The sequence below is a fragment of the Erpetoichthys calabaricus genome, chromosome 8 (genome assembly GCF_900747795.2).
Source record: "Erpetoichthys calabaricus chromosome 8, fErpCal1.3, whole genome shotgun sequence".
Taxonomy (NCBI): Eukaryota; Metazoa; Chordata; class Cladistia; order Polypteriformes; family Polypteridae; genus Erpetoichthys; species Erpetoichthys calabaricus.
This window is the reverse complement of record NC_041401.2, coordinates 145,171,569-145,187,065: the sequence shown is the minus strand read 5'-3', so window position 1 is coordinate 145,187,065 and position 15,497 is coordinate 145,171,569. Positions and strand designations below refer to the sequence as shown.

General features: G+C 41.9%; 1 protein-coding gene across 1 annotated transcript in view; it reads right to left on the bottom strand.

Moving 5' to 3' along the window:
- Positions 1–15,497, bottom strand: part of LOC114656143 (anion exchange protein 3) — a 313,389-nt gene that overhangs the window by 219,227 nt on the left and 78,665 nt on the right. The window contains 1 exon segment of the mRNA XM_028807571.2: positions 15,314–15,470. Within this exon segment, the coding sequence (XP_028663404.2) occupies positions 15,314–15,361 (48 nt within the window). The 5' untranslated portion in view covers positions 15,362–15,470.

Genomic DNA, 15,497 nt, shown 5'->3' with positions numbered 1-15,497 from the left:
GAGAATCTTTAATCGGTGGCACCACTGCACGAGAACCACCTTTTTCAACCATCGCAAACATATGCAGTTTTTAATGTCTGGAACACATTTGGGATTAAATCACTTAGAGATCTGTACATAGACAACGTCTTTGCATCCCATGAACAGTTACATTCAAAATTTAACGTTCCAGCAATACATTTCTTTCACTATCTTCAAATTAAAAACTTTGTTAAACAGAACCTGCCCAATTTCACTCATGTCCCACCTCCCTCTATGCTGGAAAATATATTCATCAGTTTCAAGGACTTAGACAGCACCTCTGCAATATATAAAACCATTTTACAGTCCCTCCCTTTCAAAGATCCAAGAGGACAATAGGGAAAGGATCTTTCCCTCAACATATCAGAAAAGGAGTGGAAGGTAGCAATGCAGAGAATTCACTCAAGCTCCATATGTGCAAAGCATACAAATATTCAACTCAAAATTAAATATCAAGCACATCTGTCTCGCTTAAAATTGTCCAAAACGTTTCCAGGGCAAGATCCAACCTGCGAACGCTGCAATCAAGTTCCAGCCTCACTGGGTCACATGTTTTGTGCCAGCACCAAACTAACATCATTTTGGACCAAGATTTTTAAATGCCTTTCAGACAGCCTTGGTGTCAAAATCCCTCCTAATTCACTAACAGCTGTGTTTGGTGTAGTTCCAGATGGGCTTAAAATGGAGAAGGACAAACAAACTGTAATTGCCTTTACTACACTAATGGAACATACTCTTATCTTGCTCAATTTGAAAAATCCTAACTCTCCCCTTTTAAGTCAATGGGTAACTGATCTTCTTCTATAATACGCTACCGTGGCTGTTCGTTTGTCTGTCCAGGATTTTAAATCACCTGTAGCTTGCAAACCGTTTCACCTATTAACTTGAAATTCGGTACACATATACTACGTGATGTCTATTATCCGCTTTCGGGGTGATGACCTTATTACTCTTTTTATTTTATTTTATTGTAGAATCAACTCTCAGCTGAGCGGCCGTGCGGCACATACATACGGGCGCCGTTCTCATTCTCTACCACCTTCGCTAATCATTCTTGAGGCAGATTGAAGACTTAAGTGCCAGATTAAGTGAAAAATTAAAGAAAATGTACTAAGTAATTGCAACACAAAAACTAACTTAATCAGTTTTTACGTGAAAAGATGCCAACGAAAGAAGAGAAGCAGAGGGCTGCTAGGGTAGAGTAAAGAAGAGCTGCTCAGGAAGCAGCAAGCACATCAACCTCTGAGCAAACGAATGCTAAACGTACAGAGAAAGAGGATGAATACTATGAATGCTCAAGTCAAGTGTATGCGCCGTTACTGGTGTTATATATTATTTGAAATTAGAAAAAATAAAATTCTCACTTAGAGGATCTGTGCAGAAATTTTTCCAAACCTGGCAGGATCTAATCAATAACATTTTAGAATAGGCTTTTAAAGCACTGAGGGAGCAGATTCTCTCCCTATTCTTTTTTTTTTTGTCTTCTCCATTTATCTATATTCACTTATTACTTTATCTATTTGCTTATTTTTACTAGGTTTAAGTTTTATTCTGCTGACCATGCTCTCTTTCTCAGGGGTGGGGGTTGATTTGTTTTCAATCCTATTCTTTAAAATTGATGAATTTGTATGGAATGTTGTGTGATTTCAATAAAATCAATAAAAAATTTAAAAAAAAAAATGAATTAATCTTTCCTTTCTTTTGTCATATAATTACTGGTCAATGTAAGGTTCAATACAGACATCTCTTGCAGTAACAACAGAAAACAATTTTATGTATGCTGAACACTTAATTTCATGGGTCTTATATTTTTTGATTATGTTAAAATTGCAAAAACAGAAAATAATGTTTACTTGAGGGCATATAATGTAAAATAAACTAGAGTAATGTCACTAGGGGTATATTTTACGCTATGCAAAAATTTAGCACATAAAGCTTACAGTAATTTCACTGAATAACTATTTTACACATTAATTCTATCAGGGATATTCCTCAGTGCCATCTCCCTTTCCTTAGCTGAAATTTAGGATTATCTTCTCTTCCTTTTTGGACCGAACTCTAAGTTTGTGTTTTCGTATTATCAAGAATTCCATAGAGGGTAATTCCATGCCGGACCAGGGGGTGGCAGAGTGCACTGATCCTTTCTCTTTTAACTCTGGTGACTAACCACGGGAAATTCTGCCTGGGCCCGTCTACGTCACTTCCAGTTCCTGTCAAGATGACATCATTTCCCCTGTCCGGCTTTAAAACCGCCATGTTTTTCTGTTACCTCAGTTCTGTTGTGGACTCAAGTCTTCAAAGACATTTCTCATATTTTGCCTTTTTTCAAACCAATTTTCAAGTATACAGGGTGGCTGCCCAAAACGTTTTTGTTGTGACTTTTACATCCTTTCACACCTTTTGCTTTTATATTAAGGATTTTAGACTGATCTGAGGAGGGATGTAAACAATAACAACAATGACGTGTCCAAACTCTCTGGGCAAGTAATAGGGACTGTAGCAGTAGAGGCATGTGTCCACCTCTTGAACCCTCAGGTACCACTCCAAACACCAGGTTAAAGTACAAGACTCTTTTATTTTCTTCTTGTACAGTGCACCAAGCACCCTCCACTCCACACTACTCATATAAACAATAAACTAATCACAAAACCAATCCTCCTTCTCCCAGACACTTAGCCACCCTACCTCCCAGCTCAGCTTAGTGTCTGAGCTTTCCCAGAGTCCTTTTATACACCCTGACCCGGAGGTGTTCCTGCCCAACAGTCCACAGTTCCTTATTCCTTCCGGGTCAGGGTAAACAGTCCTTATCTTCAACCTGGAAGCACGTCATCTCTCCTGCTCACGTGACCAGGACGTACTTCCAGGTTATAGGGCACATATGAGTCCACGGGCTTCCCGACAGCAACTATCAGTGGTCCCCAAGGTATCCAGCAGGGCTGGATACTACATAGTCCATGAGGCCCTGCTGGAATTCGGGGCACGTCCATGCTGTTGGGAGAGCTCCTCCTGGCAGCCTGGGGGTGAGGGCCGGAATAGGAAGCCGGCAATCCACCACAGGACACAGACTTATGGCCAACAGTTCGATGTCCCTTCAGCAAGTGGAGATTTTGACGTTTATATGTCCAGAGTTGCATGACTTTGTATTCACATAGAGAGCGAGTCCTCCTCCTTTCCTATTTGCATCTCTGTCTGCTCTAACTGTGCTAAACCCCGGTAGCTCCATGTTAGCATCTGTAATGTTAGTTGTTAGCCACATATCACAAAAAAAACAACAAACTGCATTCTCTGTAGGTCCTGACATTTTTCACCAGCGCAGCCAGTTCATCGATCTTATTTGGTAGTGAGTTCAAATTTCCCAGCATAACAGAAGGCACCGAAGGCTTATATCGCCATTTTCTCGCTAGCCACTTAGCTTTTAGCTTAGCGCCGGCTCTGCTGCCACGATATGACCTTCTTACCTCGTCGGGTAAATAAGGAACCACACCGGCACGGGCCTTTGTTCTCAGCGCTTGAAGTTGACTACCTGAATAGACGAGTGTCGGCGTGTAAAAATCCATTTCCAAGTAGTAAAAAGTGTCCAGGGAACAAGTCCACATAAAAGAAAGTGGTAGGAGTGATCAGTGAAACAGAGAAAAACAGAGAAAAAGGTAGAAAGATAAAGTCATACACGGAGCTGCTGGAAAGGTTGCCACTCGCGGTGGCGCCGGAGTTGTATGACTTCTTTGCAACTAAAGGAAAGAAAAACACGTGAGCCACATTATGTGGATAAACAAGAAATGAACAGTTTGTTAAGAGTTTCATACTGGAAAAAAAGGCAAGGATGGTGGGGGACAGAACTGTTTGTAAAGACTATCTACAGCTTTCACCACTGTTCTGGCCAGGGGGCACACCTTTACCAAGGTGCACTAGCTGGTGCTTGTTCCCATTAGAAGGACTGTTATAACACATTGTCTGCTTTCTCACATCATTACAGAAGACACCTTTACCATTCTGTTTCTCTCTTTCTCTCTCACATGTTTTTAGCGAAAGGCTCTTGACCATGCTACCACACTCCTGCTTCAATTTTACCATCACCTTCCTTCTCCCTCACCATTGTTTTATCATTGGTTCATGGCAGCTGCTCATATCCTGCATATTGCTCCAGTTGACAGTCCTCATTTATATAGCCAACTTGCACTGTCACCTTCCTATTTCGTCTTGGGGCTGTACCACGCATGTACGGTATTCATAGCTGAGTCTATGCAGTTGTGGCAGGTGGCCGGGTGCGGCCCTCAATCAGCCGCCTATTTAAGGAGCCGCCGCCCTGCAATCAAGGCTGGAGTCGGGTGAGGAGGTGGACGAGGTCAGAGGAGGCGGCAAGGAGAGGCCCTGAGAGTGTGTGTAGTGAAGAGATGGCTTGGAGGAGAAGCCAGGACTTTGGGAGACTGTTGGGGTTTGTTGGTGGCGGTGCACTTAGTGACTGTAAATAGTGAGTAGTGTAAATAAACGTGTGGTGATGGACTGCAACGTGTCTGCCTGTCTGTGTCCGGGCTGTACCCTTCTACAGTGGCGTAGTCGGCAGGATGCTGCACCTGGCACAAGGTGCGGACCTGCATATAGTGAATTGTCTGTGGAAGGCCCGGCACAGCAGGCGAGCTCACCCACGTGCCGCAGAGGCGGCGTGCACCGAACCCCGCAGAGAAATGTGGAGTCGCAGACCATGAGCGGTCTGCTTTCAGACTTTGTGTTTCAGGGGCAGCTTGGGAGCGCGGCGGCAGCTAGGAGAGCTGCCTGGAAGGAGATGCTGCAGCCGCAGCAGCCGCGGAGCTGCCCAGAACCTCGCCCTCGAGTGTGGAATGAGGGTGAGGAGGCCGCAGACCGAAGGTCCCTCCTCGTAGCAGGCACGGGATTGGGCAGCGTGTCCTGTCCTCCCGCCAACGATTGGTCAGAGGCGGGAGCAGGGAATGTCCGTCTCGTGCCGAGAAGAAACCCGAGTGGGCAGCAAGGAAGTGTCCACAGAGAGCAGTCGGTGAGTGGAACTACTCGCGAGGTAAGCCCACCGCCGTCTGCTTCTCTCTCCTTGGCGGTGATATTACAGGAGCTGCAAGAACAACTGCGCCTTGTGCTGTCGCCGCCGGCCGAGCGATGTGCCCTCCGGGCGGAGACGCTGGACTCAGGAGGGATGGCAGTGGCGTCGGATCGAGAGCCGCAGGCAGAAGAGGATCGGCGCACTGCAGGAGCTCCTGGACGGAGAGGCACAGCGGGGAAGGTAAGGGAGACCGACCCCGTTAAGCTCCGGACGCCAGCGAGGCTGGGTCTGCCCTCTTACAATGGGCAGATCCGAACCGCTGTGGCGTCACAAAGTAAACGGAGGAAGCGGCTTGGGGAAGCCAGTTCCTCCGATAAGCGAGGACATGCTGCTGGGTGCGCGTGTCCCGCAAAGGGCCGTCCTCTGCGGAGGCAGAGGAGAATCCCGCAGCTGGAGAGGTGGAAACAGAGCGTGATCCCACTGGTGATTCCGTGGCGGGGAGCACGGACTGCTCGGGCTGGGAAGCCGAGAAAGGGAGCATCGGGGCGCCGATCGGGGCCGAGAGCGTTGGCCCAGCTGAGGATGAGCCGAGGGGCTGCGTCAGGGCAACGCCTCCGCCCTTGTTTTTCTTTTGAGTTTACAGGATCGGGCCCTAGGCTACAGTGTGTTGGCTTGCCGCCGAGGGGTTCCCGTCCTCCCGGAATGGTTCGCTGGTCCCAGGAGGTCTCAGCTAGCGGGGGAGTCATGTGGCAGGTGGCCGGGTGCGGCCCTCAATCAGCCGCCTATTTAAGGAGCCGCCGCCCTGCAATCAAGGCTGGAGTCGGGTGAGGAGGTGGACGAGGTCAGAGGAGGCGGCAAGGAGAGGCCCTGAGAGTGTGTGTAGTGAAGAGATGGCTTGGAGGAGAAGCCAGGACTTTGGGAGACTGTTGGGGTTTGTTGGTGGCGGTGCACTTAGTGACTGTAAATAGTGAGTAGTGTAAATAAACGTGTGGTGATGGACTGCAACGTGTCTGCCTGTCTGTGTCTGGGCTATACCCTTCTACACAGTATTAAAGACTCTCTTGGCCAATTGTATTGGAGAATGTTACTTTTAAAAGTACCTTAGTTACATTACTCATTACTTACATAAAAAAACAAATAAATATGAACATCCTACCTAAGCTGCTATATCTATTCCATCTATTTTCATCTCTCTCTCTCTCTCTCTCTCTCTCTCTCTCTCTCTCTCTCTATATATATATATATATATATATATATATATATATATATATATATATATATATATATCAACAAATTACTTTAAGAAACTAGACTCAGTCAAGACAAGAGTCATCTGGAATGCAATATGGCCACACATCCAAAAGGTAACTCTACAAAGATCTAAAGCAGAAGGTGGCATGGCACTACCTAACTTTCAATTTTACTACTGAGCCGCAAATACACACGCAATAAAATCTTGGAAATTGGCAGAAATGAATGAATTAACACTGGCACAGCTTGCAATAGAAAACAGCTCTTGTTGTAAATATACTTTGAATTCTCTGCTTTATGCTCCAATCAATACTAACTATCCTCAGTTTACCAACATTCCAGTCATCCACCAATTATTTAAAATATGGAACCAGTTCAGCACATTTCATGCTCCTATACACTATAATTACCTTTTTACCCCTTCTCAATCCTACTCATCATTTAACATTTGGTAAATCTGTATATAGACAATGTATTTGCATCTTATATACAAATATATTCTAAATTTATTTTTCCAGCTACATAATTTTTTCTTATTTAAAAATTAGAAATTTTGTTAAAGAAATTCTACCCAACTTTCAACACCTTGCATCTATATCTCTCTCAGAGTTTATACTAGTTAGTCTTGATGAAGACTCAGATAGCTTTTTAACAATATATAAATATATTTCATAAGGATCTACCCTTCAATGCCCATAGAGCATGGTGGGAAAGGGACCATCCAATTAGCATATCTGAAAAAGAGTGGAACTCAGAAATACACACTTGCCAATAATTCTATAATTCAACTAAAAATCTTCCATCAATCACATCTAATTTAAAATGATCTAAAGTGCACCCAGGGCAAGATCCTGTGAAAGCATTGCCATCTAGCCCCAGCATCACTAGGTCATATGTTTTGGGAATGCACTAGATTAATATATTTTGGACACAAAATCTTTTCATAATCTTTTCATAATTCTCAGATAGAAATGATGTCACAATCACTCCTAATCCATTAACTGTAATATTCAGTATACTCTCAGATGGCTTTCAGGTGAATATGAAGTACTAGGGTGTTGTACCGTGTTAGCCATTATGAATGTAGAGAAAAGCCAAGGAAAATGACACCTTTTATTGGCTAACTAAAAAGATTACAATATGCAAACTTTCGAGGCAACTCAGGCCCCTTCTTCAGGCAAGATGTAGGTGAATAAGAATAAATTGTAATATTCTAAACAGTAAGAATCTCAACCCACCTTTTATAACTCCGTGTGTAAGCAATGTTCTATATTACTGTAACTCAAGTTAGAAAAAATCAGTTATTAGGATGTCTGAAACTATTTTAAAACATGGAAAAAATTAATTTATATTCTTTTTCTTTCTTTGGTCCCTAGCTGGTGTTTGGTCTGGACCTGGTCCTAAGCCCGTACACTGCTGTGGGTGCCAATGGTTGTCGGATTTCATTTTGCAGGCGTTTCCATGCAAGGTGATCCATGGCGGCTGTTCTAGCCTCGTCGAGGCTGAGTCGACGGTTTCTGATATCGTCTTCAACCTGCTTGAGCCATGTTTTCTTTGGTGCCGTTCTTTGGATTCTCCACTGGGTGGGTCGATCGCACCAGAGGAGTTTGTGTGGTAACCGGCTGCCTTCCATTCTGCAGACGTGACCAAACCACTGTAGTCGTCGTTGTTGAATTTGCTCCTCGATTGTTGGCTGCTGATCACCCTGGCGACAGATTTCCTCATTTCGTATTCGGTCTCGGAGTGAAATTTGTAGGATTTGTCGCAGGCATCGCATTTGGAAGACCTCGAGTTTGTTGAGGTCTTGCTTGAGCAGTGTCCACGTCTCGGATCCATAGAGGAGAATTGGCAAAATTAGAGTTTTGAAGAGTCGAATTTTGGTCTTGTTGGAGATGTTGGTTTGCTTCCACAGGCACCACTTTAGGGAAGCAAATGCCGCGGTTGCTTGACCAATTCGACTGTGGACCTCTACTGTGGACGCCACTTTCTTCTCCTGGACCAGCGACCCAAGGTATTTGAATTTTTGGACCTGCTCGATCTGCACATCATCGAGTTGCACATTTGTCTGCGATCTGTCTGTTGTCAGCACTTTCGTCTTGTCTATGTTTATTTTCAATCCATATGGCTGGGCGATGTTGGCGATGTTGCAGAGGATGTCTGTGGCCTCCGCGTCGTCGCCGGCCAGGATGCCACTATCGTCTGCGAACATGAGATCAGTCAGGAAGCCATCCTCACCATACTGGAGTCCTTGTCTGCCTTCGAAGACCTTTCTCATGATGGCGTCGACTACGACGTTAAAAAGTAGTGGAGAAACAACATCTCCCTTGCGGACTCCAGTTCGGATGGTAAACTCATCGGATAATTCATTACGGATGCGTACTTGGCTGGAGGACCCAGCGTAGCTTTCCTGGAGGAGTTTGATGACTTTCTGAGGCACAAGTTCGGTCTCCAGTGCTTTCCACAGTGCTGGCCAGTGGACGCAGTCAAAGGCAGATCGAAAGTCAATGAAGACAATGACTGCTCTTTTCCCGCATCGGATTCTTTCCTCCATCAGTTGACGGAGGGTGAAGATTTGGTCACTGCAGCCGCGGTTTGGCCTGAATCCGGCTTGCTCCTCCCGACTGGTCTGTTTGCGGTGCTGCTGCAGCCTTAATTGTATGATCTTCATGAAGACCTTTCCGACAATGGAGAGCAAGCTGATGCCTCGATAGTTCTTGCAGACTCGATTGTCACCTTTTTTGTGAATTGGCATGATGGTGGCCTTCTTCCATGATTGTGGTATTAATTCAGTACGCCAGATGGTTCGGATGAGCAGGAGCAATCGGTGGAGTAATGGGTCCCCACCAGCCTTGATTGCTTCGGCCGTGACTTGGTCCTGTCCTGGTGCCCTGCCATTTTTCAGTGTTTGAACGGCGGTCCGGACCTCTTCCATAGTTGGCTCAGCATCAGACATTTGGACCTCTGGCAGGTCGATGCTTGGTGGTTCCAAAGGTGCGCCTTGTGGTGGGGTGTGATTGTGGAGCTCCTCAAAGAATTGTTTCCATCGTTGAAGGCGCTCTGTTGGTGATCGAACGAAGGTTCCATCGGCATTTTGGATGTTGTCATTTGTTGACTTGGCCTTTCCACTCATTCGTCGAAGAGTTCGGTAGAGTGTGTGGTACTCGTGTTTGGAGGCTGCCTGTTCCAGGTCGGCCGCCACTTGGTTCCAATAGGCCTCTCGCTCTTTTTTCATCTGGCGACGGATTTCTCTGTTGAGCTGCCGATATCGTTCAAAATTGGACAGTTTGACTAGCTTTCGTTCGTTTTATATTATTTATAATTTATATTATATTTATTTATTATATTATATTTAATTTATTATATTTATTTATTATATTATATTTAATTTATTATATTTATTTAATATATTATTTATATTATATTTATTTATCATTTATATTAGTTTGGAATAAGCATATTGGCCCTGTGATTAATTCTTTTATGCTATTAATTGGTGTATTATATTTAAATGTTAGATTTTTTTTTTCTCCCATCAATCATCTTTTTGTTTTTCTCTTGGGCAGTGCCCAAATCTTTTTTCTTTTTTTGTATTTGTTTTCCCTGTATTGATTGTGAAGTAAATGGTTGTATCTATTATGCTATTACTATTTATTTGGTTATTGAGTAGTATGCAATTGTAATTTTCTGTTTTTCAAAAATTTTATAAAAAAATTTATCATAAATACTAGAAGAGATTTCTGCAGAACATTAAAGCAGATGCAAATTAAACTAAAAGAACTGATTTCCTTTAAATCAGCAGGTCTTTTTATATAACTATACAGTAAACTTGTGGTTTTAATCAAATAACTAGAATATATGTGACAGGGCTATTAGTACCTGTTAGTGCCAAGAGTTAAGGACATCAGAGACAGCTGAATAGCATGATCAAAAAGGCTAGTGTATTAAAGGACCAACCCTAGACTCACTAAAAACTATAAAGCATTTTACTGGAGCACCTATCACCATCACCTCATTCCACCGCAGTGTGATAAAAGGCACTACAGAGGCTCCTTTTTGCCCATAGCTATCAGACTGCATAATGTCTCTGTATCTTCATATGCTTAATTGCTTACTATCAGAAATTTTTTTCACAAGGATATAGGTAATGGGAAGATATATGAAAATTAAGATATTTATTTGAATATATTCTTATTTATCGTGGAACATGTTGGTAAAATAATTTCAATGAACTCAGTACAAGTGACAATAATCCTAGCCATGTGCATGTTCTGCTAATAGGCAATTTCATATTATCCTGATGTGAGTGTGAGCGGACAGGCACTCTGTCAAGGGATCACTCCAGCCTGGAGCCCAATTCTGCAGGAATAAGTTCCTGTTCCTTTTGACACTATACTGAATTAGGCGAGTTTGAGAATGTTACATGAACAAATAAACAATACACTTTAGAAAACAGAAAATAATATTCTGGTTTATATGAAAAGCACCAATCATTACTTATAAAGCACTGAAGTTCCAGCTCAATATAATTACAAAGCATTTTAAATAGCAGAAGACAATTTAATTTAAAGTATATTTTCAAAGTTTAGTGTGTAAACTGTGGCATACGGCCAGGGTTCTTGCCCAACCGGGACGCATCTATGCTGGAAGGACTGGGGGAGGGAGAGCATATCCAGGGCATTACCTCCCCTGGAGCACTAGGTGGTAGCCCCCCTGGGTTGCAGCGGTGTCTCGGATTCCCACAGGGCTCCGTGGGAGCAGGAGTTTGGTGCAGGCTTGTTGGGTTCCATGGGCGCCACCAGGGGGAACTGCAGCTGCTGCTGAGCCCTCGATTGCAGCTCATTCCGCCACACCCAGAAGCGCTACCAGAAGTAGACCAACGAGCACCTGGAGTACTTCTGGGTGTCTTATTAAAGGAGCCAGCAGCAACTACTCCGCAAGCCAGAGTTGAGTGGGAGAAGAAGAATAAGCTTGCCAGGAGGAGTGGAGGAAAAGAGAGAAGAGTAATTGTAGTGTGCTTTTGGTTTTCTGCTGTGCTGGAACTGAGCTTTACATGTGAGAAATGAGGGAAGGCATTTCCCACGGGGAAAAAATAAAAAAAACATGTGCCCTGAACTTGTGTCCCACGTCTGTATGTGTTGGGTTTGGCCAGTGGTGCTCCCAGAGTGGTCCACAATGGTCAACGTGACTTATAAAAGGCCATATGCTGTGCCAGTAATGAGATACAAAGCAGTCTTTTTTTATTTCGAAGACTAGCTCTGTAAACATATAAAAACATTGTTGGGAACAATTATGAACCATTCTATTAATACTTCTGTTATGTTACTATCACAGTGTAACTATGCAGGCAAATCAATGAGGGAACATTAATTAATATGTAACAATGGTTTATAATCATAATTGCTTTAGATAGATAGATAGATAGATAGATACTATAGTCTAAGCACATACCATACTGACTAAAAAGGAAGAAAATGAAAAAGAAAGAAAAATGACTTGGCAGTCGCAATGAGGCATTATGCAGGCATATTTCTGTTGGTATAAAGGAGCCCCTGTAGTGTTTCTTGACACACTTCTGATGAATAATTTGTTGGCTGAAAGTACTCAGTGTGTCAGAGAAAGGTTATGCAGCACTGTTCAAAATAGCACTCAGTTTTGTTTTCATTCTCTCCTGTGCTACTACCTCCAGGGGGTCCAGAGTGAGTCTAATAACTGAGTGAGTCCTAATTGAGCCTGCCATTTTAATTACTTTGTTGATTCTGCAAGCCACTCTTGAAATGATGTTGTGAGTTCAGCACACCACAGCACAAAAATCACACTGGCCATCGCAGAATTGTAGAAGATGTTAAGGATATCACTACCCACATCAAAAGAACGCAGTCTCCTAAGAAAAAAGAACCTGCTCTGTCCTTTCATATATAATTCCTGTGATACAAGACCAGTTGAGCCTGTCGTTAATTTGGACCCCCATTTAAAAATACATAACTATAAATATAGATGTAATGGACTAGCCTGAAATTATAAAATAGTGGCCACACTCTTCAGAAGAAGGTGATACCTTTGCGGTGCCTCAATCTCATGCCACTTCCTCCTTCTCCCCATAGGATGTCATAGGAACTGCACTATAGAAATTGTGCTGTTCCAGGAACTTCCTTCAGTTGCTGTTAATTGACATGATATGCCCAGATAGCTATTAATGTGTATTCTTTCTTATGTGGCATGTTTTGTATTTCATTGTAAAGGAAATCTAGTAAAGCTGCAATCTTTACAAAAATACATTTCCCAGGGAACATGAATACAAAATTATTATAGTTGTTACTGTTATTCTATTTTAGCCATGCTCTGTAGACATGCAGTTAAGATGTTTGCTCCAGTGAAAGTCACAGTGCACGTGTGAGTTTTTAAGTTCGAGTGTATACTGCATCCCACATTGCACCCATTGCTGCTTTGGTAGGTTACTGCCCTTTACAACACCAAACATCGAGTATAAAAAATCTATGTAAGGTCTAAGGTTTCTATAATAGCTACCTCTGAAATTATTCATGCAGTAGAAAAAGAACTGCAACTTGCAACTGCCCTATTTTTCAAATACTCATTTCTTGATTTTTTGCTCTATTGCTCAGCAGGTTGCCATGACATGTTTGCTTGAATGGATAGCTCCTATGATCAAATGCATAATTTTAAATCACACACTTGTTACCTAATATATAAAAGACAGAAACTTACAGAACATGTGCAGAACTGCTCACATGGTATTTGTTAAAAGTCCCTTTAATATTCTTTATAAATATAATGGATATTGGCTGCAAGCTCTGGGCTCAAATAATGATCAGGATTTCTGTTCTCTTTGCTTCAGCAACTGCCACAATAATTTATTTACACATTTTAAAATCTTTATTTATTTTTTTTTTTCAATAATTTTATTGATTTTATTGAAATCACACAACATTCCATACAAATAGATCAATTTTAAAAAAATAGGATTGAAAACAAATCAACCCCCACCCCTGAGAAAGAGAGCATGGGCAGCAGAATAAAACTTAATGCTAGTAAAAATAAGTAGATAAATTAATTAATATGTGAATAAAGATAAATGGAGAAGAAAAAGAAATGGGGAGAGAATCTGCTTCCTCTGTGCTTTAAAAGCTTATTCTAAAATGTTGTTGATTAGATCCTGCCAGGTTCTGAAACATTTCTGCACAGATCCTCTAAATGAGAATTTGATTTTTTCCAATTTCAAATAATATATAACATCAGTTACCCACTGACTTAAAAGAGGAGAGTTAAGATTCTTCCAGTTTAGCAAGATAAGTCTACATACCAATAGTGTAGTAAAGGCAATCACAGTTTGTTTGTCTTTCTCCACTTTAAGCCCATCTTGGAATACACCAAACACAGCTGTTAATGGGTTAGGAGGGATTGTGACACCAAGGCTGTCTGAAAGGCATTTAAAAATTTTGGTCCAGAATGATGTTAATTTGGTGCAGGCCCAAAACATGTGGCCCAGTGAGGCTGGGACTTGATTGCAGCATTCACAGGTTGGATCTTGCCCTTTAATCTCAATTTTAAATGAGACATATCTGCTTGATATACAATTTTGAGTTGAATAATTGTATGCTTTGCGCCTTTGGAGCTCGAGTGAATTCTCTGCATTGCTACCTTCCACTCCTTTTCTGAGATGTTGAGTGAGAGATCCTTTTCCCACTGTCCTCTTGGATCTTTGAAAGGGAGGGATTGTAAAATAATTTTATATATTGCAGAAATGCTGTCTAAGTCCTCGAAACTGAGCAATATTTTTTAGGGCATAGAGGGAGGTGGGAGGTGAGGAAAATTGGACAGGTTCTGTTTAACAAAGTTTCTAATTTGAAGGTAGTGAAAGAAATGTGTTGCTGGCAAGTTAAATTTGGAGTGTAATTGTTAGTAGGATGCAAAGACATTGTCTATGTACAGATCTCTAAGTGATTTAATGCCACATGTTTTCCAGACATTAAAAACTGCATATATTTGCGAGGGTTGAAAAAGGTGGTTCTCGTGCAGAGGTGCCACAGATAAAAGATTCTCTATCTTAAAATTCTTCCTACATTGGTTTCATATTCTGAGTGAGTGAAGCACAATTGGGTTGTTAGTATATTGGCGATAACTTGCATTTATTGGGGCACAAAGCATGATGTCACAGTTGGAAGTGTAAGGAAATCCGTAGGGAAGAGATGAGGATCTCCATAAGCCTTAAGGTATATTCTTCTTATTTTTTTAGAGAAAAAGTATAGTTTGTGATGTGAACACCCATTTAAGACATGGGACATCCACAGTAGTTAAAAAAAAACAAAAGATCCAAACCCTTATGATTATGTGAGCCCAGACAGGGAAAGTAAAGTCCTCAGTTCACTTCATGCTGCTCTGCCAAAAGAAGCTCCACCTAAACCTAGGTGTTTTTTAGAAATTGCTCCCTAATCCTGTTATTTAGAGAATGAGCTATAGTCAGTAACTATCTTTTGTAAGACACTTGTGAAGAGAGACCAATATTAAAAAAAAACAGTAGAATAATGACAGAGACTGGGACTCCTAAATATCTACCTTAAAGAATGTCTGAACTGAATCAGTTTTAAAAAAATACTTTTACATTCAACTTGGAAACATATGTGAATTTATTCTTTGGTTGGTTGAGCCCCCCTCGGTGTCACTCAAAATTTCTTTTAAGACCTGTGCAGTAAAAGTATTTAACACTGGTTGCTCACGCTGCTAGACTCTAGCAATTTATTCTAATCCCTATTTATTCTAACACATTTGAAAAGCTTGCCAGGTCATGCGATTTAACTTTGAATATTTTAGTTACTAGCCTTGGAATACCCATACTTATTGGAATTTTCATGTTTCCCAGAAATAAGAAGGTGTTTTTGGACTCACCATGAAAATGTATGTACGTTGCCTTTATGCAGCCATAAATGTAGTAAATAAGTAATAAATATTGAATGGATATTAATTAACAAAATAAGAGATTTTACTGTAAAAGTCAAAACAGGTTCCAGACCCTCCTACCTGATCCACAGCAGTAAAATTGTCACTCCCATCTCCACCAGCAGCCATGATTGGATGGAGAACACCAAAAGAAGTGTGGAGTTTTGGGGGAAGGGGGCAAGAATCAGCCCTTCTCTTTTACTGTTGGGTTTCCAGTGAACCTGTGGGGTGGCATAACCTTAAAAAGGGAAACACAAAAAGATGC